Source organism: Yarrowia lipolytica, chromosome 1D (genome assembly GCF_001761485.1).
Source record: "Yarrowia lipolytica chromosome 1D, complete sequence".
Classification (NCBI taxonomy): domain Eukaryota; kingdom Fungi; phylum Ascomycota; class Dipodascomycetes; order Dipodascales; genus Yarrowia; species Yarrowia lipolytica.
In genome coordinates this window covers 1,646,722-1,670,061 of record NC_090773.1, presented here as the reverse complement: position 1 = coordinate 1,670,061, position 23,340 = coordinate 1,646,722, and the positions used below count along the sequence as shown (strand labels likewise).

General features: G+C 50.0%; 7 protein-coding genes and 4 non-coding genes across 11 annotated transcripts; 5 read left to right on the top strand and 6 right to left on the bottom strand.

Annotated features, from left to right (window-relative positions):
• Window positions 1-1,458: 1,458 nt before the first annotated feature.
• YALI1_D16679g (uncharacterized protein) lies at window positions 1,459-2,130 on the bottom strand (the record flags this gene model as incomplete). The annotated part of the gene is made up of 1 exon (XM_502790.3): window positions 1,459-2,130. One exon carries the CDS (start codon window positions 2,128-2,130, stop codon window positions 1,459-1,461), a length of 672 nt encoding a protein of 223 aa, XP_502790.1.
• A 709-nt stretch (window positions 2,131-2,839) lies between these two features.
• On the top strand, window positions 2,840-3,871 carry YALI1_D16672g (uncharacterized protein; the record flags this gene model as incomplete). The annotated part of the gene is made up of 1 exon (XM_502789.3): window positions 2,840-3,871. One exon carries the CDS (start codon window positions 2,840-2,842, stop codon window positions 3,869-3,871), a length of 1,032 nt encoding a protein of 343 aa, XP_502789.3.
• Window positions 3,872-4,402: 531 nt separating this feature from the next.
• Window positions 4,403-7,315, top strand: YALI1_D16656g (uncharacterized protein; the record flags this gene model as incomplete). The annotated part of the gene is made up of 1 exon (XM_502788.3): window positions 4,403-7,315. The coding sequence occupies one exon, from the start codon at window positions 4,403-4,405 to the stop codon at window positions 7,313-7,315; it is 2,913 nt and encodes a 970-aa protein (XP_502788.3).
• Window positions 7,316-7,660: 345 nt separating this feature from the next.
• Window positions 7,661-9,160, bottom strand: YALI1_D16609g (uncharacterized protein; the record flags this gene model as incomplete). The annotated part of the gene is made up of 1 exon (XM_502787.3): window positions 7,661-9,160. One exon carries the CDS (start codon window positions 9,158-9,160, stop codon window positions 7,661-7,663), a length of 1,500 nt encoding a protein of 499 aa, XP_502787.3.
• A 1,161-nt stretch (window positions 9,161-10,321) lies between these two features.
• On the top strand, window positions 10,322-10,393 carry YALI1_D16597r. The gene has a single exon. It is a non-coding gene; the product is annotated as a tRNA-Ala (tRNA).
• Window positions 10,394-11,284: 891 nt separating this feature from the next.
• Window positions 11,285-11,365, top strand: YALI1_D16587r. Its single transcript has one exon. It is a non-coding gene; the product is annotated as a tRNA-Gly (tRNA).
• Window positions 11,366-11,771: 406 nt separating this feature from the next.
• YALI1_D16582r lies at window positions 11,772-11,861 on the bottom strand. Its single transcript has one exon. It is a non-coding gene; the product is annotated as a tRNA-Tyr (tRNA).
• A 396-nt stretch (window positions 11,862-12,257) lies between these two features.
• On the bottom strand, window positions 12,258-12,331 carry YALI1_D16577r. Its single transcript has one exon. It is a non-coding gene; the product is annotated as a tRNA-Ala (tRNA).
• Window positions 12,332-13,341: 1,010 nt separating this feature from the next.
• On the top strand, window positions 13,342-13,956 carry YALI1_D16567g (uncharacterized protein; the record flags this gene model as incomplete). Its single annotated transcript, XM_502786.3, has 1 exon — window positions 13,342-13,956. One exon carries the CDS (start codon window positions 13,342-13,344, stop codon window positions 13,954-13,956), a length of 615 nt encoding a protein of 204 aa, XP_502786.3.
• A 183-nt stretch (window positions 13,957-14,139) lies between these two features.
• On the bottom strand, window positions 14,140-16,872 carry YALI1_D16531g (uncharacterized protein; the record flags this gene model as incomplete). The annotated part of the gene is made up of 1 exon (XM_502785.3): window positions 14,140-16,872. The coding sequence occupies one exon, from the start codon at window positions 16,870-16,872 to the stop codon at window positions 14,140-14,142; it is 2,733 nt and encodes a 910-aa protein (XP_502785.3).
• Window positions 16,873-17,940: 1,068 nt separating this feature from the next.
• On the bottom strand, window positions 17,941-22,907 carry YALI1_D16471g (uncharacterized protein; the record flags this gene model as incomplete). The annotated part of the gene is made up of 2 exons (XM_068282691.1): window positions 17,941-20,483; window positions 20,528-22,907. The coding sequence occupies 2 exons, from the start codon at window positions 22,905-22,907 to the stop codon at window positions 17,941-17,943; spliced, it is 4,923 nt and encodes a 1,640-aa protein (XP_068138792.1).
• Window positions 22,908-23,340: the final 433 nt, after the last annotated feature.

Genomic DNA, 23,340 nt, shown 5'->3' with positions numbered 1-23,340 from the left:
TGGCGTGCGAGTCGCCAAGTACGATAAAATGAGCTACTTTGCTTCCAACTTGTCTTCAGAATCAGTCCAGCTGACTGAGACTGGTCTGGAAGCGCTCCCCGAACTGCTGCTTGTAAACAATACACCATGAATGATTAATCGAGAGGGATAGAGAGAGAGAGAGAGAGAGAGAGAGAGAGAGAGAAAGAGAGAGAAAAAGAGAGAGAGAGAGAGGAGAAGAGAGAGAGAGAAAGAAAGAAAGAAAGAGAGAGTGTGAAAGAGAGAGTGTGAAAGAGAGAGTGAAAGAGAGTCTCCCCACTACTTGTAGGTACCAACCCGACTAACCGATGGCGCTAGTGGGATATTTGAACCTTGACTCCACCAAATACTCCCTGAAGGGACAATAATTATGGGCCCATAGTACGCCGGTGGAATACAGAGAAATTAACTGCCTTTTCCCTAGAACTGCCTTCTCCCTAGCGTCTCCATGATTTCCTTGTGAGTGTTTGGAGAATTGAGACATGGGCTGCAGCCACGGTGAACCTGCATAGAGAGGCTAGAGAGGCCAGGTATCTGCCCCAGGACCCCCTTGGTCTCGTCTTACTCTCTTTTTCTCTTGCTCTCACAATCTCTTGCTCTCACAATCTCTTGCTCTCTTGCTCTGTGTGGATCTAAAGAAACCCCACATGTTTCCAACGGCTTCTTCAAAGATCCAAGTTGGCTTTGGAGATAACGTATCATTGGCATTATCTGGATGACAGGTGATGGTATTATGGCATGGGGATTTGGTCCTGAAGTGTCCTCAGAGACAGCTATTAGGCAGCCATCCTGGAACCCTTGCAAATAATATCACGAGCAGTTTACATTGGACGATAACTTCACACCCGGGCTGTAGGCCAATCGCGGTCTCTGTAGAGAATGAGAATATCTCCTAGAGAAAGAGACATGTTTCATCTGAAGCAGCCACTTGTTGGGGGCTCTTTGTCGGTAGTGCTAGATGGACTATCTCTCTCTTCACCTTTTCCTCTTTGGTGAGGTGTGTCTCAGAGGACCCTGCTAAATGTCACGTTTTAGCACCACTTGGCTCCACCAAGACATATCAGGGAGTTGGAAAGCTGCCAGCAGAAAATAGTTCTTGGCAATGGCGTAATTGGACCATTTCCTTGGTCAATTCGCGTTTAAGCAGCCAACTAACTTCGTTGAAAGGCCAAGGACCGAGGCAGACCATTTACACTGACTGCCTACAAGTAGTGCAGTTCAACAACCACTCTCATTGGTATGTATTTACGAGTAGCATGGTAATATAATCATTTCAAGCGTTTGTCTAGTGCCCACACCTCCAAATATAATGAATATTATTCTCAAGCTCCGGTATCTTAACCGAGGTCCGTGTTTTTTTCAACTGAATGGCCATGACTGAAGCAGTGCTTCTCCGTCTAGGTGCAAATAAAAAAGTGGTAGTGATTATGTAGAGCCTGGCTACTCCAGAGCCAATCCAGCCATATCCTCCTCTTCCTCCTCGCCTCCAAGACCCTTCTCGAAGATCTCCTTTCCTGTCATTTTTCCTCCTCGAGCCTTGACCTTTTCCGCCTCAATGTTGTCCAGACCCATCTCGGCCCGGAACCCCTTTCTCCACTCGGCAAACGACTCTGGAGTAACAGGGGTGCCGACAAACTTCTTTTGTTCCTCGTCCTCCACGGCCTTTCGGGCCTGCTCCAGCTTCTGCTCGTTAGATCGCACCTTGGAAGCGTGCAGTTCCTCGGCCTCGTCCTTGAGCGACGACGCAATAGCAAACACGGATGCCATTCCCACGTTTTCCTCGGCCACCTCCTGCATCTTGGAGGTCAGCTCAGCGTAGTCCTCTGCATCCAGAAACACAGGCTCTCCCTCGTAGTCAAGAGTCTCTTCCACCTCCTCCTCATCCGAGTCATAGTCCTCCTCGGCCGCCTGGCCACGCACAATCCGGATCACAGGAACCACCTCGGGGTAGTCCTTGGGGTATTTGACATGCAGTTCGACACACTGGCCCTTGGGCTGGACGTCTAGCCCAATGTCGATGGTGTATGTGCTTGGATCGAGGACTGTGATTTCCTCGGGATAGATGCTCTGCAGAACCTCGAGTTCTTGTTGCTGTTCTTCGAGGGGGTCCATTTGTGTATATCCGTCTTTTCGGGTGTCGTTTCGGGTGTCTTCGTGTGTCTTTTTGGGTGTGTTTCCAGGTGTGTTTCCGGGTGAGATTGATGACCGCTTTTCAATAAGGCCTGCACCTGCATCTCCAGCTTAGGAGTTTGGATTTGGGGGGTGTCGGTTCGAATATCGGTGGGGTCGGTCTAGATGGGGTATAAGAGGCCAAGTTGGAGGTACCTGGGGGCAGTGGCAAGTGGTGGGGTTGGTTTTTGCCGGTCCTTGTCAATCTTCCTCTCTTCCAATTGAGCTGCAACTACAAGAACTTGTGCAGTACTTGGTGCAGTACTTGTTTTTTTTTTCTGCATATATATTATATATATATATATAATATAATATTTTCTGCATTATACATTTCGTTTAATTATAATATATTTTTTTTCTGCATACAAAGTACACCTTTCGTAAAACTTGATCTACTATCAGTATCTTAGTTAGCCTGTACTTGAACAAATATATCTGACCGAAATTCTCTGATTTTCTACGAAATACGTAAAAATGGGGGGTAAAAGGTCAAAATACCGAAAATCGAGACTGTAAACCGACTCACCTCCCCAAAAACACACACACATTTCTCTACAATACCACCATCGAGGTCCTCGCTCTATCACACTATTCGCCTCTGGAAACCTAACTCAAAAAAATTGTTACAGCATGCATACGGAACACAACGTCCATGGTCCCCCATAACTACACATCTACAATGGACTACGGCAAGATTCAGGAGTACATGGCGACGAGCCAGCCTCTCATGGCGATCGAGAAGCTGCAAAAACACCTGTCCACGGCCCCAGACGATCTTTTGGCGCTCCAATTACTAGGAGAAGCTCTACTGGAAATCGGAGAGCCCGAGCAGGCGTACAATCACATCAAAATGGCGGCCGACGCGGATCCAGACGGATCCAAGGGCGGCTACGAGAAGTTTCTGTGGCTGGGCCAGCTGGTCGGAGGCAGACAGGGCATTGAGTGGTACAACAAGGGAATTGAGGGCCTCAAACAGGACATTGCTAACGACGAGCACAAGCTGGGTTCGGGGTCGCTGGACCAGGACTCCGACCACACCAAGCAGGCACTCGCATACAAGAAGCGAAAGCTGTGCGAAACGCTGTGTGGAATTGTCGAAATCTGGATGACCGACCTGTGCATGGAGGAAGAGGCCGAGACCCAATGTGTCAACCTGATGGAGGAAGCTATCAAGACCGATAATGAGCATGCCGAGAGCTGGGCCGTGGTGGCCAGCGTGCGAATCAGTCAGCAGAAGAATGAGGAGGCCAAGGAGGCTCTTGCCAAGGCATGGGAGATTTTTGCCGTGGACCAGGAGCCTTCTCTTCCCTCCATCATGCAACTGACTAAGATGCTCATTGAGATGGGCATGCTTGAGCAGGCTCTGGAGGCGTCGGTTCGAATCCACGATCTCAATGATGAGGAGATTGAGGGTTTCTATCTGGCTGGCCTGGCCTCTTTCACGGCCTGGGAGCAGGACAAGGAGGACCTTACACACGCTGTAGCCGCAGCTTCTGCCTTCCAGCGAGCCTCCAAGCTGTACGAGAAGCAAACCAAGCAATTTGGCGAGGCTTCTTGCGACCCAGAGGTGGTGCAGCACATTCAGGAGATGTACGCCAAGCTGCCCTCCGATCTGGAGATTGAGGAGGACAAGAAGGAGGAGTATGACGATTCTTGGGAAAAGGAAATTGTTTACGAGGAGTAAATAGGATAGTTTTGATAGACTTATATGCTAAGATGAACATGGCGCAGAAGGAGGGTAGTCTGGGATCACCAACTGTTTGAGGAACGATCCAGAGTTCAGAAACGCCAAAACCGATGGCACGGGAAGAAAAGAAATGTCTGTAGCAGCAAAACAATATCATGTGGCATTTCTTTTGAGTAAGTATATCGCCACCAAGGGGCTTGTCTCCACTTCGTATTGAATCGTGTGCGTGTAGTGCCCAGCCTTGCAACAACAGTACTATCACCCTCCTTTTCTTCCCATAGGCAATTCTTATCATGTAAACGAGTTTATGGTCTGTAAAAGGTGGCTTCTGAGCATTCATCAATATCTCAAAAAATCTCCGCCTTGTCTACTAAAAGTGTGTGTCCTCTTCTACTACAAGTAGTACCAGTCCCGCCAGTCACCACTGGTGTAGAAAAACCGTGCATAAAGTTTTGCCAAAGTCTAAAAAAATATTGTAAGACGCACGGAGCGATATATCTCTGCCATCCATTTTCAGAACCACACAGTATGGGAAAACGAAGCAAAAGCAGCCGGTCCGGGCGAACCACGACCGCCGGCAAGGTGTTTTCGTCCAAGCGAGCCACGTCGTACAAAAACGAAACCGAGCCCTCCAAGCCCGTACCCAAGTCTCGAGGCAAGCATGCTCTGTTGAACGCCTTTGAAATCGCCGAGGCTGAGGAGCGAAAGAAGGCCCGTAAGAACGGGGAGGAGTACTCCGACGACTCCGAGGATCACGACATTGACGATGTTTACGATGACGGTATTGTTCGGTTCAACAAGGACGGAACTAGAAAGGTGTATCAGCCTGGCGATGAGGAGGAGGAGGAAGACGACTCGGAAATCGACTCTGACGAGGCGTTTGGCTCTGACGACGGCGACGAGGAGATTCTGGACTCTTTCGGCGTCAAGTCCAAGGCCAAGGCCAAGTTCAAGGCCATGGAGGACGAGTACGACTCTGTGGACGAGGAGGAGTTTGTGGATCTTTCCGAGGCCTGGGATCTGGACGATCGTCAGCAGGAGAACCTCAAGAAGAAGAGCGGTGAGAAGGCTGCCCAAAAGGAGGATGCAAAGAAGAGCTCAAAGACCAAGGCTACCACTTCTTTCAATCTTCAGGAGGAGGAGGATGACGAGTCACATGGAGATGATGAGTCTGAGGAGGGAGGATCTGAGCAGGAACAGGATGCGGATTCCGAGGACGTTTCTGACGGAGAGGAGATCGACTCTGATAACGACGACGATTCTGATGACGGTGACGACGACTCTGATGAGGAGGACTCGGACGGATCTGTCTTTTCCGATATCGATACCGAGTTTGATGAGGAGAAGGCCGACAAGCTTCGATCTCTCATTTCCAACATGTACGAGAACGACGAGGATGCTGAGTACGAGAAACGACGACGATACGAGAACAACAACCAAGAGGAAAATGAGTTTGGCGTGACAGTGTCGAAAAAGAACAATGATGGCAAGCTGTCTCTTTCGGACCTGACTTCAGGTGTGGACAAGAAGGCAGCTGCTAGTCTGTCTCTTCTTGGCAAGCCCGACGGCAAGTCCAAAAACAAGCCCCAACATGTGGCTGTGCCTCTCAGTAAACGTCTCCAGGACAAGGTGGAACGTAAGGCAGCTCTTGATCTGACGCGAGAGGAGCTGACCAAGTTCGACGACCTGATTGCCCAGGACGAGGATGCTGAGCATCTGGTTTTCCCCCGTCTTCCCGTCTACGACTCTGATGAGGAGGCCAAGCAGCTGCCCAACACCGGTATTTCTGCGCTGGCCCCCGAGAGTGCTATGGAGAAGAAGATTGCCGGTATCCTCAAGACTTCTGCTCTTGCCGACGAGTCGCAGGCACAAAAGTTTGAGGAGCTGGCCACCAAAAACATGTCTATGGAGGAGCTAGCTGCCCGACGAAACGAGCTTCGACGAATGCGAGAGCTAATGTTCCGAGAGGAGCAAAAGGCGCGGCGAATCAAGAAGATCAAGTCCAAAACGTACCGAAAGATCCACAAGCGAGAGCGAGAACGGCTCCGAGACGCCATGATGTCCGACGAGGAGAGTGACCAGGAGGACCACGACATCAAGCGAGCTCAGGAGCGAATGTCGCTCAAGCACAAGAACCAGGGCAAGTGGGCCAAGCGAATGGTATCGCAGGGTCTGACCAAGGATGCCGAGACTCGAGGAGAGATGGAGGAGATGCTTCGACGAGGTGAAAGTCTGCGAAAGAAGATGTCTGCTCGGGACGACAACGATGGCGACGAGCAGATTGACTCTAATCTGGGCGACGACCAGTTTCTGTCCCAGAACAGAGACGCTCTGGTTGATCCTGATGAGCCTGCTGAGGGAGCTAATCTGGGCAAGGGTCTGCTTGGCATGAAGTTCATGCGAGAGGCTGAGGCTCGTCAGAAGACGGAGAACCAGCAGCGAATCCAGGAGCTCGATCGAGCCAAGGCCAACTGGGAACTTGGGCAGAGTGACGACGAGGACGAAGGTCGAGTTGACACTGCCAACGAGATTCTCAACCAGGGTCGACGAAAGTACGCGCCCGGAACCAAACGGTCTATTGCCGATGTGCTTGCTGTCAAGATTGACTCTGAGCGAAAGGCTGATCTTCAGTCTGATGATGATGAGGATGATAATGACGACAGAGATAACGACAACGTGACTACTGTGGTCAAGAGCGACAAAAAGAAGGAAGGAGGTGCACAGGACGACGATTCTGATTCAGATGACGACGCCTCCAACCCCTGGTTCACCGAAACCAACATCCACAAGAGCAACAAGGTCAAGCCTGTGATGGAGGCTGAGGCTTCTGCACGAGACCGGCTGGCCCACAAGGTGGCCAAGCATCAGAGCCGGGTGGTGGAGAGTGCGAAGAGCAAAAAGGCCCGCAAGCAAGATAACATTCTCATTGACACTTCCGATACTCTTGATCTCGTGACTCAGGATCGAGAGGCCGACACTGACAAGGGTATCTCTTTCAAGCAGGATATGATCAAGCGGGCCTTTGCAGGAGACGATATCGTCGAGGAAGAGTTCATGGCCGAAAAGAGACAGCGAATCGCCGACGAAGGAGATCAGGAAATCGACATGACCCTGCCCGGGTGGGGAGGCTGGGGAGGAGAGGGCATGAAGGCGCCCAAGAAGCGGTTTGTCAAGAAGATCCAGGGTGTGGCCGTCGAGAAGCGTCAGGATCGAGATCTCAAGAACGTGATCATTTCGGAAAAGTCGGACAAAAAGTCGGACAAGTACCAGGTCAAGTCGGTCCCCTATCCCTTCGAGTCTGTCGAGCAGTACGAGGCCTACCTCAAGATGCCCATGGGCCAGCAGTGGACCACGGAGACTACCCACCAGAAGCTCATCAAGCCCCGAGTCATTGTCAAGCCCGGAGCTATCATCAACCCTCTGGATGCTCCTCAAAAGTAGTGTCCTTCATTCTAAAATCTCGTCAGCCATATATAGAGGCTTGGTATATATTTAAGTGTTATGAAGTATGCACACACGTAGTGTGCTAGTGATCGATGCCTATGACTTTGAGTGCTTTAGTCTGGTACAGTACACTCTCATTCTCATCTACTGATCGGAGTAATATAGTTGAACATTTTGTTAAACTATCTGGGGTAGAATGCACACACTGAACAAAGTCACACTTGCGTTACAATGTCTTTGGTTCCCGTCTATATGTTTGCCATTTTTCGGCCACTCATTTCCATTTCCGTATTCATCAAATCATTATTCATTACTGGTCTAACATGTCTACATGGGCCACATTTACAGATCCAAAAGGTTGCCGGTCTCCGCAGGCTTAGAAGCAGGAGCAGGAGTGGAAGAAGACGAAGAAGCGGGAGCGCCCCACAAAGCCTCCTCGTTGGACTTTTGGGCCATGGATGACAACGAGGTTGTGGGCTCGTTCTTCTTGGCCTTGGTAACGCCTGTGGAAGCGGTGCTCCACAGGTTGGAGAAGGCGTCTGCTCCGCCAGATGACTTGGCAGCTGCAGGCTTGGAGGCGGCTCCCAGGCCGGTGGAAGAGGCCGATGCGGGGGTGGACGCGCCACCGAGACCCGAGCCGCCCAGGGCAGGGGTGGAAGAGCTCATGCCGCCAGAGCTGCTCTGGAAAGAGGAAAAGGCAGCGTAGTTGGGACCCGAGGTGGTGGAAGCAGCAGTGAAGGAGCTGTTCATGTTGCCACCCATGAGGTTGTTGCTGTTGGATCCGTTGCTCGCACCAGTGTTGGTGGGGATGTTCTTGAACAGATCGTCGAGGTTGGTGAGTCCGGGCTTGGTGGCAGGAGCAGCAGCAGCAGCAGCGCTGGTGGCAGCAGTGGTGGCAGGAGTGGCCGACTGGAAGTCGTCAAACTCGTCCTCATCATCTCCAGTAGCAGCGGAAGCAGCAGCAGGAGCAGAGTCGAATCCAAAGGGATCGTCGGACTTTGCGGTCTTGGAGGGCACGGGAGGGGGGGCAGACTCGTACTCGGCAGCGTCTCCTCCGGCATCGTACTCCTCGAACGAATCATTGTCGTTGAACTCGCCCGATCCGCTGGCCTCGGCGCTGTTGCCGTACCCGGGTCCGTCGTATTCGGAGCCATCGAAGCCTCCTCCGTCGCCAAAGACACGGCCTCCTCCGTATGCTCCAAATCCGGACGACGAGCCTGAGGTCGAAAACCGGCCCGCCCGCGATCTTCCTCCCATTCCGCCACCGCCCAGCTGGACGGAGTTTGCGGCGTCATTACCAAAGCCACCGTACTTGTTGCCGGTGCCGCCGAAGCCCTTGGTCTTGCTTTTTTGTGCTCGGGCCTTTTTTCGCTCGGCCCGGATTCGAGCAACATCCTTGAGCAGCTCGTTGAGCTCCTTAGCCCGGTTTCGCACGTTGATACCCTGGTCTTTGCCGTTGGCGTCGATGAAGTGAAAGTTCTTGAGCATCTGGATCACTCCTACGTGGGATCGGGCGTAGTCAATGACCCGCTCCGAACCATGCTTGACCAGGTAGTCCAACAGCTGCAGAGCCTTGTAGATCTGGCGCCACTCCTCCGACGTCTTGTCGGTAAACCGTCGGTAGATCATCGACATGATGTCGTGGAACTCGTTGTAGTTGTGGGTGGCATCCGCAATCTCCTGCATGGCTGTGCTGGAGGCTCCCCATGGCTCGTTGTTGGTGGCCTCTCGAACCTTGGCTTCGATGGGCGTGAAGTTCATCACGGCATTCTGGGCCTTGCGCACGTACGCCTTGACGTCGTACAGGGACACGTTGGACAGCTGGTCTCGAATCTGGTCCATCTTACCGCAGAGTGGAGGTGTGTAGTTGCAGAGTGGTGGAGATATTCACTATCGGTATGCGTGGCTTTAATGCGGTAGGGTAACCAACAAGCCTACTTGGGAGGAGATTGGGGGGGTGGGGGATGCAGTTTATGTAGTTGATGAGAGGGTCATTATGGGGTATTTTGGGGGTCACTGTGGTATCGTTTGAGAGCTGAGAATTGTGCGCATCCCGTGGTTGTGGCGGATTTGCATTTTGGGCGATATTGGTGGCGCTGTTGTGGTTTTCACACATTCAACCCGAGCATCATATCAGCACCACTTTCGCCAAGAAGGATTTCATTTTTACAGTGATTCGAATGGATTTGAGGGCTACAATCATTGGTGGCATCGGCCTAACACCGCCAAACAACACCCATCTCTGCCCAGCTCAACTACTTAGTTAGGCTTCTTAACAAAAGCCAAATATACAGTTTATTTCCCCACGGTAAAAAAGAAAGGTGCTGCTACAGACGTTGATTCTGCACCTACAAGAAAGATAGACCTGCCAAACCCAGCTCCCGGTCGCCCTCTCTCATATGACGAACCCCACGCTCCCCTTTTCTCCTCAAATAGCCCCCAAACCCGCCCTCCAAACACACCCCAATCAAAACACCTGCCCTCGCACATTGCCAGCAAAACAACCCTATTTGTCAACTCTGATCTCAACGGCTGAAACGGTTCAGACTAAACGATATGGCGAGGAAATGATAGGCTGGAAACCGACCGGAGAGATCATGGCATGTCTAGTGTTTTTGCCGGTGGTTTCCGGGCTGGTTTGGCCCATAATCTCTCTCGTCCATGTCAACCCAGTTGTTGCATAATCTATAAAATCAATTCCCTCATGTTCTGTATAGGATGAGTCTGTACAGTGACACCATACAATGGGGATTTAATGGCTATATTGAGAATCCATGACTAGAATGGAGGAGTGCTGAGGACTATTCAAAGTGAATTTTATCAGCTATTTCTCGTTACATACTCTCCTGGATTAAATAGCGCCTCTAAAATTCACCTTTTTTCTTTTTTTTCCAATGATTCATTTTTTTCCAATTATTCATTTTTTCCACTCTTTTTTTTTAAATTCTATGACTAATCCGATTTTGGATCAGGTACGTGAAAATTCACAAAACCTAAAGTTGCGGGCGTGTAGCACAGTGGTAGCGCGTGGGCTTTGCATGCTTGAGGTCACCGGTTCGAACCCGGTCTCGTCCACACTTGTTTTTTGCCGTTTCTGGAGGCTTGCGGCTTTTATTTTTGTCCCCTTGAGTATGACTACGACCTGCGGCGGAGACTGGGGGGCTAGTTTTCTTCCGTCATAAAGCACCAAAAATTAAACTAAATTAAATTAAATTATTTATTAAAAGTGCCCCGCAACCTCGTCAACTCAACTACAAGTGTACTGGTTGGTGCTGGTTCTGGTGATGGTCTCAATAATGCAGCCAAAATTTCGACCAACATGAGATTATTTTAACAGAAAGCGTATTGGAATTTCACCACAGTTCCAAAGAACGACCAATGTCTTTTCAAGCATTTTGGACACCCTGGAAAGAAGCCTAGAGACTGACATGACATGAAGCCCCAGCAGACATGACATGAAGCTCCAGCAGACAAGCCCCAGCAAGTCCGTGATGGCGCTGTATGTCAAGAGGAAGATGATGAAAAGCCAAATGACATATGTTTGCTTTTCGTCACCTTCTCATGTTGCTCACCGATCGCCATCTTCTTGACTATAGGAGATTTTGAGCCACGGTCATGGCAACTAATCAAGACTGGAATCTTTCCAGCTGCTAACCACACATCTGCCAGATTCAAGCACGAGTGATTGTAATTCGTCTGAGTTGAGGAAGTACGAGTACCTACCAAGTGTCTATTGGTGCCACCCTTCCGACAACAACATGATATTGTAGAAACACATAGACGAACTGTAGACAAGAGAAGCACACTGACATACCAAAATTACCCTTTAAACAACTATTCGTCTGTCAAGAAACAATTGAAATCCCACATCTGCCAGCCTTTTATCGCGTCTTTATTTATTCTAATGGTCACGTGACTTTCCTATCTCATACTAGTGAAGAGGACAATTTTGGAGCTACACCGTCCGGGCTGTTGGTGTAGTGGTAACATATCTGCCTTCCATCGAGTAGTTAGCAGGTGCCAGGGGTTCAATTCCCCTACAGCTCATTTTTTGCACGTCAATGTTGCACGAGTTGATTGACGTCCATGATATTCTCTTTTGCTTTTTCTCTTGTTTTTTCTCTCGTCCTTTTCTCGTTTTTTCTCTCCTTTTTCTCTGTTTTCTTTTTTCACGTCTTCCTGATTTGGCCAACCTTATCAGCCCCGACTAAGCAATGTTACTTGTATATTTGAAGATGATCTGGGTGGTTTTTGATTAAAAAATCAACGTTGTTGCTTTAGCGGAAGCATTAATTACTATATCTCATGTTTGAAAATGCGATTTTGTTTGCATTTTGCAAGATGGTGCTTTCCGGAGATAACTGGAGATAACAGAAAGGTTCATAACCATAACAAGGACTCCACCTTTTTTGGAAAAATATCACCAAGTTTCGACAGATTTGGCAAAAAGAAATCTCCCGGGGGCGAGTCGAACGCCCGATCTCAAGATTACAATATGATACCATTACAGTCTCGCGCCTTAAACCAGCTTGGCCACCGGGAGGAATTGTGATTTGGCCGAAAAGTTTGGGATTTTGACGGGTCGGAAAAAATAAATTTGAAATGAATCATTAGTGAAAAAACAAACCAAAAAAAATTCATTAAAAAAACAAAGCCCCCTGTAGGCCCCAAGTAGCTGAAAAAAGCTGTGGCAGAATCAGAGAAATCGACACAGTTGGCGACATGAAGTGACCTCCAAGGTCCAAGGTGAAATTCAAGACTAAGACGTAAAAAATTTCCGTAAAAAATTCCAGAGCCAACTGAAAATACAGATCAAGCTTTTGGCTCAGGACGAGAGATGCGCGCGATGAACGGTGCAGAAAAACATTACAGCTCTGGATTGAGTACTTGTACCGAGCGGCTGGGTATTCAAACAGGTAAAAAAGTAAAAAGTAAAAAGTGGACGACACCGGAATCGAACCGGGGACCTCGCGCATGCTAAGCGCATGTGATAACCAACTACACCAGACGCCCTTGATGAGAATTGGAGTCGGTTGCATAGCGGTTCTGGAAATCGTGAAAAAAAACAACGTAATGAATGATTAGAAATAAATAATAAAAAAAAAAAAAAGAATCATTAGAATAAAAAAAAAAAAAAACAACAACAACAAAAAAAACACCAACAACATAACAACCATACACCGAGCTACTCCAACTTCAACTCCCCGATGTCGCAAAGACTCCATCACGATACACACGAATCTTGTTCATGATTCCTATCCGAACTACACATCCTTCTACGATCTTTATGAACAAACTAAACCAACCTCGAGTTTGGATAAGACATGCAACGATGAAATATATGATTAATTGATTTATTTATTGATGTATTTATGTATGTATTTATTTATTGATTTAGTAGTCTTGATTCACTACTATGAGACCGCGAATAGGACAAGGATAAGATGAAACGACGACGAGCCAACAGACATGCCCCTCGAACAATTATTAAATGTATGATTCATTGATCTCCAATAAGCGGCTTCTTGGTATATAGCTGTGGTGAATCATTAGAATAAAAATAAAAATAAAAATATTATAAAAATTACCTTGGACCTCCTTGTTGAAGTCCTATACACAGCTTTGACTCACTATCTAGAAGTACACATGTTTGGTCGGTCAGTTATACGCGCTTATATTCGTACTCGTATCGTCGTACTCGTACATCTCGTCAGTTGATCACCTGAAAAGAGATATATACTTGGGGCTCACTATTAATAAGCGGCCATACACTCCACCCCATCCCAAGATGATGTACCAGAAGAAGGGTATGGAGGTTGGTGCTGGTAAAGAGACAAGCGGATTGAGTTGGACAGGTGCTTGTAGACGAAGGACACCACTGTTGGTTTGTCAATTGGTTGTCAATTGGTTATCAATTGGTTATCAACTGGTTATCAACTGGTTATCAACTGGTTATCAACTGGTTTTGTCAACTGTCTCTCCAGCGTCTAGCTGAGTGACTGATCACTGACCTTTCAGGAACAATGAGGCAAATGACTGGTCCTGTTTGCTTGTGCCACGGCGAACAAGTCGGTCTCTTTCTGAAAGGGACGGACCTTGCCAACTTGCACATCACACAACAGTTGGACGCTTCCCTCTTTCTAACCCGTCTAGAGCCAAAAATGCCCAGAGAACAGCCTCCTATACCGGCTCGAGACAGTGGAGTGAGCTTCAACTCCAACCTTTCCAAACAGCGGTCCTACGCCTATCTCAACCCGTCGGTCAAAACCGCCGCTTACACGTCTTCCACAGCCTCCAGGCACCTTTCCCACAGCTCTCTCAGCAGCCCATCTCCGGTGACGCCTCCAAAACCAGCGTTTTCGGCCAACGAAACACAGCCCTTGCTCCCTTTACAGAACAAAATTCCGCTCGAAAACCTCTCGGAAGACCAGCCTCTCGCATACGGACAGCTTGTGGCACTTCTGTGGCCTGTTTATGGCCAACACAGCTACTTGGAGGCCCGAAGTAGGTACTTGACGCAGTTCAACGAGGGCCCTCGACGAAAACTAGAGTGTGTGCCAGAGGAAGAAAGACCGCGGAAAGTCAGGAGAACCAAGTCGTTATGGAGCATATTGTCACAAGAAGACAAGTGGAGGTAATTGACCAGAGATGACTACCGGCAGCTGGAGCACTTTTGAAGAGTTGACGACGGGCAAGAACTGTTTCAACGATAAATCGCAGTACGGAAACTGTTTGAAGCACTATACATTACTCGTAATATCATTGCTATGAACTATTGATGTTGTCCACTAGTATGTACTGTACGAGTATAGTGTGTGTTATTAGACTAGAAGGGTTACAAGAAAGGTGAGCAGTACAACAGCAGTGCTTCCTGCAATGGAAGAGGCTCCGTTGGCTTGGAGAGGTTTTTCGAGAGCAGTGGTGGCAGCAGTATTGTCTTTCGGGGTATCTTTCGGGGTGTTGTCTTTAGGAGAGCCCTTCGGCTGAGAGTCCTTCGGCTGAGAGCCTGTCGGTTGAGAGCTCTGTTTGGGTGTATCAGTTTGGACACTTTGGGAACCCGCAATCTCCTCCAACTTGTCACTCTCCCTCGGCTTGTCTTCACTCTCCCTGGGCTTGTCTTCTTCGGGGTGTTCGGCTGCGGGTTTGTCTGGCGCTTCACCAGTCGCTTGGGGTGGATTCTTGGCTTGACTCAGAGACTGAGAAGAGTGTTGATCAAGGAGCTGGGCTTCAGCCGCAGTAGCCGCGGAAGAAAAAGGGACAGGGGAGGTCTCCACGGGAGCTGGTTCGTTGACAGCTGAGGTCGTTGAAGTCTGGGAGGGCTCTTTGGACTGGGAAAAGTCCGGGGACGCCAGAGGAGACTCGGAAGGAGACTGTTTGGAAGACGTGGGAGACTCTGAGATGGAATCCGTGGCAGTGGCAGTCTTTGGAATCTCAGCAGATTGGACTGGGGAGGAAGTCAGAGGTCCTGGAATTACAGTCACTGAAGAAGAAAGAACCGAGTTGGCTTCAACAGAGGAAGCCACTGAAAACAAAGACACAGGGTTAACTGCGTCTGAAGAAGGCTCTACAGAAGCGGGGGAAACTTGAACATCAATAGAAGATGTTGTTTCAGACTTTTGTTGGGCTGAGGACTGCTCAATTGGTTGGACTGAGGACTGATCAATTGGCTGAGACGAGGACTGATGAGTTGACTGGACTGAGGACTGCTCGACTGACTCAGTTGACTCCTTGGTTGACTCAGGCAACTCAGAGGTAGTTGGAGTCGATGTTGAAGACAATGTTGAAGTCAAGTCGCTGCTGACAGTTTCAGAGGTGGGCACAGGAGTGGGAGTGTCCAAAGTGGTGGGAGTGACCGAGTCAGCAAAGATAGATACATCGTGGGATGAGAAATAATGGCTGGGAGAGGTTTTAGCCGACTCCTGCGAGGATGCTAGCTTGGTGGTGGACTCGGTGGTGGACTCGGTGGTGGACTCGGTGGTGGACTCAACAGTGGTGGTCTCAACAGTGGTGGTCTCAACAGTGGTCTTAACAGTGGTCTTAACAGTGGTCTCAAGAGTGGACTCGGTGATAGACTCAATAGTTGAAGACCCAGCAGTTGAAGACCCAACCAGTGTACTGGAAACTGTGGTTGAAACAGGTACCCTCGAGGAGGAGACTGAAGATATCTTTGTTTTGGAAGGCTGAAGAAATGACTTTGACTCAGACTTGCTGCTGGAAGCGCCAGTGGTTGAGACTTCGGAACTTGAGACGTGCGTCGGTTTAGGGGTGGTAAGAGGAGATACGCTGATGGAAGGAGACATACTGGTGGAAGGAGACATACTGGTGGAGGTAGTGGGTTTGCTTGAAGTTACGGTGGAAGAAACTTGACTGGCAGATGACACCGAAGCGAGAGTAGCCGATGATGCCTTAGTGGAAGAAGACACTTTAGTGGAAGAAGAAGATGATGAAGGAGTAGAAGCTGCTTGACTGGAAGATGAAGAGGTAGAAGAGGGCTTCTGACTGGAAGACGAAGGTACCTGGCTGGAAGACGAAGTAGAAGAGGGTACTTGACTGGAAGAGGTAGAAGAGGGCTTCTGACTGGAAGACGAAGTAGAAGAGGGTACTTGACTGGAAGAGGTAGAAGAGGGCTTCTGAATGGAAGACGAAGGTACCTGGCTGGAAGACAAAGTAGAAGAGGAGGATGAAGAAGGAGAAGAGAATACCTGACTGGAAGAGACGATAGTGGAAGAAGGCTCTGAAGAAGAAGAAGAAGAAGTCATAGGAATAGGAATAGATGTGGTTTGTGGGATGAGAGTCGGTTGAGGTTCGGGAGTGGGCTCAACTGCAGAAGTCGAATCAGGCACGGGAGTTGGTTCTGACTTAGAAGTCGACTCTGAAGCTGTCTCAGAAGTTGATTCACTGGAAGACTCACTGGAAGACTCACTGGAAGACTCACTGGAAGACTCAACACTGGAAGAAGACTCAGAAGTTGACTCGAAGGTAGTAACACGGACAATGGTAGGAGTATAATCAATATCGGCAACGGTGACAACCCCCAAGGCATTGAGAAGGTACGTCAAAGCATTGGTGGCAATGGCGTAACTAGGACTCATAAGTGTGTTTTCGGCAAGAGTGGTTTCACTGCTGTAGAGCAGAATAAAGGCAGACATTGCACTGGAAGCGTCCTTCAAAGCACCCCCAGTATTGAAGTCAGACTTCCAGGTAGACCAGCCTGAGGCAGCGGAGGAAAAGTCCGACGACCCAAGGTACCGGTCGACATTTTGTCTGATGAGAGACACAAAGTCCGGAAACAGCTCCTCGGAAAAACCGTCTCCAAAGACAAGCAGGTCCAGGGCGATAGACATAACGTTGTAAACATCCGTGTTCGAAATAATGAGGGACATGAAGTCAGAGGCCTCCTGTTGAGCCTGAGTTTCGGGAACATCTGGCAGTTTGTTGCCCACCAGCGCGTCAGAAAAACGCGAATAGACGAGATCCACTTGATAATCTGCCTTGTACGAAAGTGCTGCCTGAGCTGTAGAAGCCAGCAGACATACCGAGCTGATCCACTTCATGTTGTAGGTGCTGTACAGAAACAAAAACTTGTCTCTTCTCTTCCATTAATGTATATACACAACACCCTGTAGTGTTTAGTTCCTAGACCCTGGTTGTGGAGTGTCTGGACCACATGTAGTGTTCGTGCCTGGCTCTAGTTTTCCCCGCCAACGCAATAGGGGATGTTGGGGGTACTTCTGTGGATGTGTAACACCACGAAATTGCTACAAATACGTCAACTGTTTGAACAACCAGCATCTACATGTCCCACATGAGACAATAGCTTCCCATCTCATACCGTAAGAGCATTGCTCGAGAAGAATGAGTGCAAGTCGCATTCTTTAACCACCCACGATCTTTTGCAAAACAGCCCAATGTTGCACTATTTGCTCTTTAGCGCAACCCGCTGTTTCAGACATAAGTGTTTCAGACATAAGCCATAGTCAAGTGAAGTTATCTCCATCGACATAGTTGACATCCCCAGGAGAGAGCGTACCTGGGAAACACACGGTTGTCTGAGACATGAAAACAAGTTCGCAAGTCATCTCTCTTGAAAGCAAAAACCCAAACAACTGCCTCTCTCTCTCTCCCTCTCTCTCTGATATTAATTGCTGCCTCCATCCCTGTATATATAGCGACTTAATGGAAGTTAGTGGTGCAGGGGTCTGTTGACCCCAAGCAGGAAGACTTTAGCACGCGATAAGACGCTATACTGAGGTGCTAACTTTAGTACCGGTGAAGTTGGCTCATATTGGCTAGTGTATTCAGATTTTCGCTATTGTTTAGCTCCGAAGCCAGGCTACGATCCATTACGTCATTCGGAGCTGACAGAATCTGATTTGCAGTCATGTTAACTAGTTGTAGTAGAAGTACAGTAAAGTAGCAAGTAATGAGGTTTTAACTGTTGAGACTTTCCACAAAACTTTCACTTCAACAAAGCTAAATAGTTCAGAAAGTACTTATGCTGTGGTCCCTCCCCTCGAGATCTCCACCCTACAGTCCATACTTGTACAGCGACACAATACACAAGTCACTGGCAAACAATACAGAGGGGTATAAAACATCAATTACACACTAAAAAATATAAGCTAGAACAAAAGAGCCATACCTGCGGCAACAACAAGTGTGGCAGAAACAGAAACCGAGACAGCAGAGTTGGCCTGAGCGACGACGCTGGAGTGGGAAGAGTCAGTGTTGGATCCAGAAGAGCCAGAGTTGGATCCAGAAGAGCCAGAGTTGGATCCAGAAGAGCCAGAGTTGGATCCAGAAGAGCCAGAGCCAGAGCCAGATCCAGAGGAGCCGGAAGATCCGTTAGACTTGTTGGACGAACCGTCAGACTTGCCCGATCCACTAGTAGAGCTACCGGAGCTGTTGGAACCATTGGAAGAGTTCTCAGACTTACCAGCGTCGCTAGATGTACCAGAACCAGATGAACCCGAGTTGCTAGACTTGTCGGAGCCAGTGCCAGATCCGGAATCACTCTTGGAGCTGGAATCGTCCTTAGATGAGTCTCCCTGGGATCCAGAATCACCTTTGGAGTCGGAATCACCCCTAGAACCACCGTTGGAAGCATCAGAGCCATTGTCACCCGTGGAGCCTCCATTGTTGGCGTCAGAATGACCGGAACCAGTCTTCTCAGCAGTAGATGCGGTCTCGGAAAGCGTAGTCCGAGAAGCCTCAGCATTTCGGCCATCGCCGTCAGTGCCACTTGTCTCGGAGTTATCATTGGTCTGAGCAGCAGAAGCGACAGAAGCAATGGTGACTCGCTCAGTAGGCAACCCATCGTCTCCAGTCACAATTTCAGTGCCAGAAGTAGGTCCGGTTACAGTCTGGGTAGTGACAGGGCCAGTAGGAGCAACAGTGATCTGTTCTGTGAGCTTGCCGTCAGTTCCTGTGATCGTGGTAGTACCAGCAGTGGGTCCGGTTACTGTTTTGGTAGTGACCGGGCCAGTAGGTGCCACAGTAATCTGCTCGGTAGGCAACCCATCTTCTCCAATCACGGTTTCTGTGCCAGCCGTGGGACCAGTGACGGTTTTGGTGGTGGCAGGGCCGGTGGGAGCCACGGTGATCTGTTCGGTGGGCTTGCCGTCAGTTCCTGTGATCGTGGTAGTGCCAGCAGTAGGTCCAGTAACGGTTTTGGTAGTGACAGGACTAGTAGGAGCAACAGTGATCTGTTCGGTGAGCTTGCCGTCTGTCCCTGTGATCGTGGTAGTGCCAGCAGTTGGCCCAGTGACAGTCTTAGTGGTGACGGGGCCAGTAGGTGCGACAGTAATCTGCTCGGTGGGCAAGCCATCTTCTCCAGTGACGGTTTCAGTGCCAGCAGTGGGTCCAGTCACGGTTTTGGTGATGACAGGGCCAGTGGGAGCCACAGTGATTTGTTCTGTGAGCTTGCCGTCAGTTCCTGTGATCGTTGTGGTGCCAGCTGTGGGCCCAGTGACAGTCTGTGTAGTGACGGGGCTGATGGGAGCCACCGTGATTTGCTCGGTAGGCAAGCCATCTTCTCCAGTCACGGTCTCAGTGCCAGCCGTGGGTCCAATGACGGTTTTGGTGGTGACAGGACCAGTTGGAGCCACAGTAATCTGCTCGGTGAGTTTACCGTCAGCACCTGTGATTGTAGTAGTACCAGCTGTAGGGCCAGTGACAATATTGGTGGTGGCCGGTAGGGGAGTAAGAGAGCCTGTAGCCAACTGGGTAATTTTTCCGTCAGAAGAGGCAGCCGAAGAGGATGCAACAGCCGCGGAGGAAGATGCTGCATCAGATGCAGTGGTGGCCTTGGATGAAGCAACAGTGATCTGCTCAGTGGGCTTGCCGTCAGCTCCTGTGATCGTAGTTGTACCTGCAGTAGGTCCGGTTACAGTGTGGGTAGTGACGGGACCAGCAGGTGCAACGGTGATCTGCTCTGTGGGCTTGCCGTCAGTTCCTGTGATCGTGGTAGTACCAGCAGTAGGTCCGGTGACGGTTCTGGTGGTAATGGGACCAGTAGGAGCCACAGTGATCTGTTCTGTGAGCTTGCCGTCAGTTCCTGTGATCGTGGTAGTACCAGCAGTAGGTCCGGTGACGGTTTTGGTAGTGACAGGGCCAATGGGAGCCACAGTGATCTGCTCTGTGGGCTTGCCGTCTGTCCCTGTGATCGTGGTGGTGCCAGCAGTAGGTCCAGTAACGGTTTTGGTAGTGACAGGACCAGTAGGAGCCACAGTGATCTGTTCTGTGAGCTTGCCGTCAGTTCCTGTGATCGTGGTAGTACCAGCAGTAGGTCCAGTAACGGTTCTGGTGGTAATGGGACCAGTAGGAGCCACAGTGATTTGCTCTGTGGGCTTGCCGTCAGTTCCTGTGATCGTGGTAGTACCAGCAGTAGGTCCGGTGACGGTTTTGGTGGTAACGGGACCAGTAGGAGCAACAGTGATCTGTTCGGTGAGCTTGCCGTCTGTCCCTGTGATCGTGGTGGTGCCAGCAGTAGGTCCGGTGACGGTTTTGGTGGTAACGGGACCAGTAGGAGCAACAGTGATCTGTTCGGTGAGCTTGCCGTCTGTCCCTGTGATCGTGGTAGTGCCAGCAGTAGGTCCGGTGACGGTTTTGGTAGTGACAGGACCAATGGGAGCAACAGTGATTTGCTCAGTAGGCAGCCCATCGTCTCCAGTCACAGTTCCAGTGCCGCAGTGGGACCAGTAACTGTACGAGTGGTAACGGGACCAGTAGGAGCCACAGTGATCTGCTCTGTGGGCTTGCCGTCTGTCCCTGTGATCGTGGTGGTGCCAGCAGTAGGTCCAGTAACGGTTTTGGTAGTGACAGGACCAGTAGGAGCCACAGTGATCTGTTCTGTGAGCTTGCCGTCAGTTCCTGTGATCGTGGTAGTGCCAGCAGTAGGTCCGGTGACGGTTTTGGTGGTAACGGGACCAGTAGGAGCAACAGTGATCTGTTCGGTGAGCTTGCCGTCTGTCCCTGTGATCGTGGTAGTGCCAGCAGTAGGTCCGGTGACGGTTTTGGTAGTGACAGGACCAGTAGGAGCAACAGTGATTTGCTCAGTAGGCAGCCCATCGTCTCCAGTCACAGTTCCAGTGCCAGCAGTGGGACCAGTAACTGTGCGAGTGGTAACGGGACCAGTGGGAGCAACAGTAATTTGCTCGGTGAGCTTGCCATCTGTCCCTGTGATTGTAGTAGTTCCAGCAGTAGGGCCAGTGACGGTATTGGTTGTGGCCGGCAGGGGAGTCAGAGAGTCTGTAGCCAATTGGGTAATTGTTCCGTCAGAAGAGGCAGCCGAAGAGGATGTAACAGCCTTAGAAGAAACAACAGTGACCTGTTCAGTGGGTTTTCCGTCTGCGCCAGTCACAACTTCTGTGCCAGCAGTATCGCCTGTGACGGTTTTTGTAGTTACGGGAGTCGTGATGAGCGGAGCTGGAGTCTCTGAAGTCAAAGGAGTCACACTTCCGTCTAGGTGGATGGAGGGCTCAACCGTCACTCTCTCAGTAGAGTAGCCATCAGGGCCAACGATAGTCTGAGTTCCAACATGAGGACCAGTGACAGTGCTAGTGGCGACGGGGCCGGTGGGAGCAACAGTAATGATTTGCGTGGGGATTCCATCGTCGCCGGTGATGGCTGTAGTACCAGCTGTAGGACCGTGCTCAGTGATGGTAGTCACCTTAATGGTGGAATAAGCCACGTGAGTAGACACGACTGTGGAGACGAGAGTAGCGGTAGAGTAGACCATGTTAGAGGAGGTGACGGTAGCAGAGCAGGGGTTGGTTGGCTCGTTGCATCCCAGTAGCCACGAGATGATGCCGTTGTTGATAATTTGGCTGACCTCGTCGTGGTAGATTCCACACAAGAGACATGTGGCCAGAGCGTCTCGGATACCGTTGAATCGGGGACAGATACATGAAGAGACACCAAAGCAAGCACCAATCTGAAGAGTGACAATCGTGCACTGGTGGATGCAGTCCAGAAGACCTTGGGCAGGAGGAGTCTTGGGACAGTCCGTGGGAACTGTGAGAGTCGTGGGCACTACGGTTGAAGAGACTGACTCGGTGGAGTGGACAATGGACTCGATGCTCGTGGAGGTGAGAATGACGTCTGAGGCGAGGCGGTTAATCTCGACGGAAGTGACAACAGCGAGAGGCGACGATGTGGAAGGAACCTTAGGAGAAGCCACAGACGAAGGTGAGGGAGAGGGAGACGGGATCGAGGTAGTCACAGTGGATGTTACAGTGGAGGTGAAAAAAGAGGAAGATTCAACCACAGGAGCAGACGATTCAACAACAGGGGCAATGATAGAAGACGGAATGGTGACCTCGGTAGTGGGGGCAGACAGCAGGTGAAGCTCGACGAGAAGAGAGGTGGCGATACTTCGTAGCGTGAAGATGGCTTGGCTCACGGTAGAAACATCACTAATCTGGAACAGGGGAGAAGTCAGCATAGCAACGTAATCCGAGTTGAGCTGCAGAGCCTTGGTCCAGGCAGGCATAATGTTGTAGTTGGTACCCTTAGCAAGAACGATAGAAGAGGCTACGCTAAAGTCAGGCTCGGACATGTAGCTGATCATAGCGTTTGTAACCACGTTGGCAAAGGGAGGGAAGTTTTTAGTGTTGACACCCTCGATGGCCACAATGTTGACGGCGGACACAAAGACGTTGTACAGGCCCTGGTTGGACATGAGAGCGCTAACAAGCACCGAGACCTCAGAGGCGGCGTCGCTTTCGGGGTATCCGGACTTTCGGTTTTCGACGATGGCGGTGGAGATCTTTTTGGCAATGTCATCGACAATGAAGTTGTGTTGGGAGATGGCTGCAGAGGCCACAGCGGCTGAGCCCAGGAGAAAGCCCAGTTTGACCATTGAAAATGAGTGTAGAAGTAGGTGGTGGTGGCTGTGACGTAGGCCCATATCCCCCATGGGTATATATGAGAAAGTCGTGGCACTGGCGACTTGGCGGTCTAGAGCATCTCTGGAACCTGGCAGGGGTGTCAATGCCACATTCGAGTTCAGTGATAACAATAAACACCCATGGGTATTGCACCCTTGAGTTTGCATAACCCCATGGAGATTGTAGCGTGCATTCAACATGAAACATGGTACAATGGGATAGTACGAGTAGCACTACCGCACAACAGCAAGGGTGCACATGAGCCATGACTAATGACCAAATGACACATAGGCACATAGGCACAGTGTTTCAACTATCACATTCAAAACGCCTGTCTCGTCAACTCGCCATTGTCAGAGAGAGAGAGAGAGAACAAGACTCATCCTTGGGGAGAATCGTGTCGTATCACCGGCATGTCGTCTGTTTAGGGGGTATCGGAAGAAACAGATTTGCGTTCAGGGGCTATAGCTCGCCGAACACCCCTGCTATATGCGTTGCGTTAGAGCACGCTACTGCAGAGGGCTGCTTTTTGGTGCGTTGGTGCGTGTGTAAATATCGTGGTGGGATGTAGTGGGGTTTGGGAGGTTGGGTTTACGTACAGAAAAACATGACGTATTATGCAACCAAAATGCA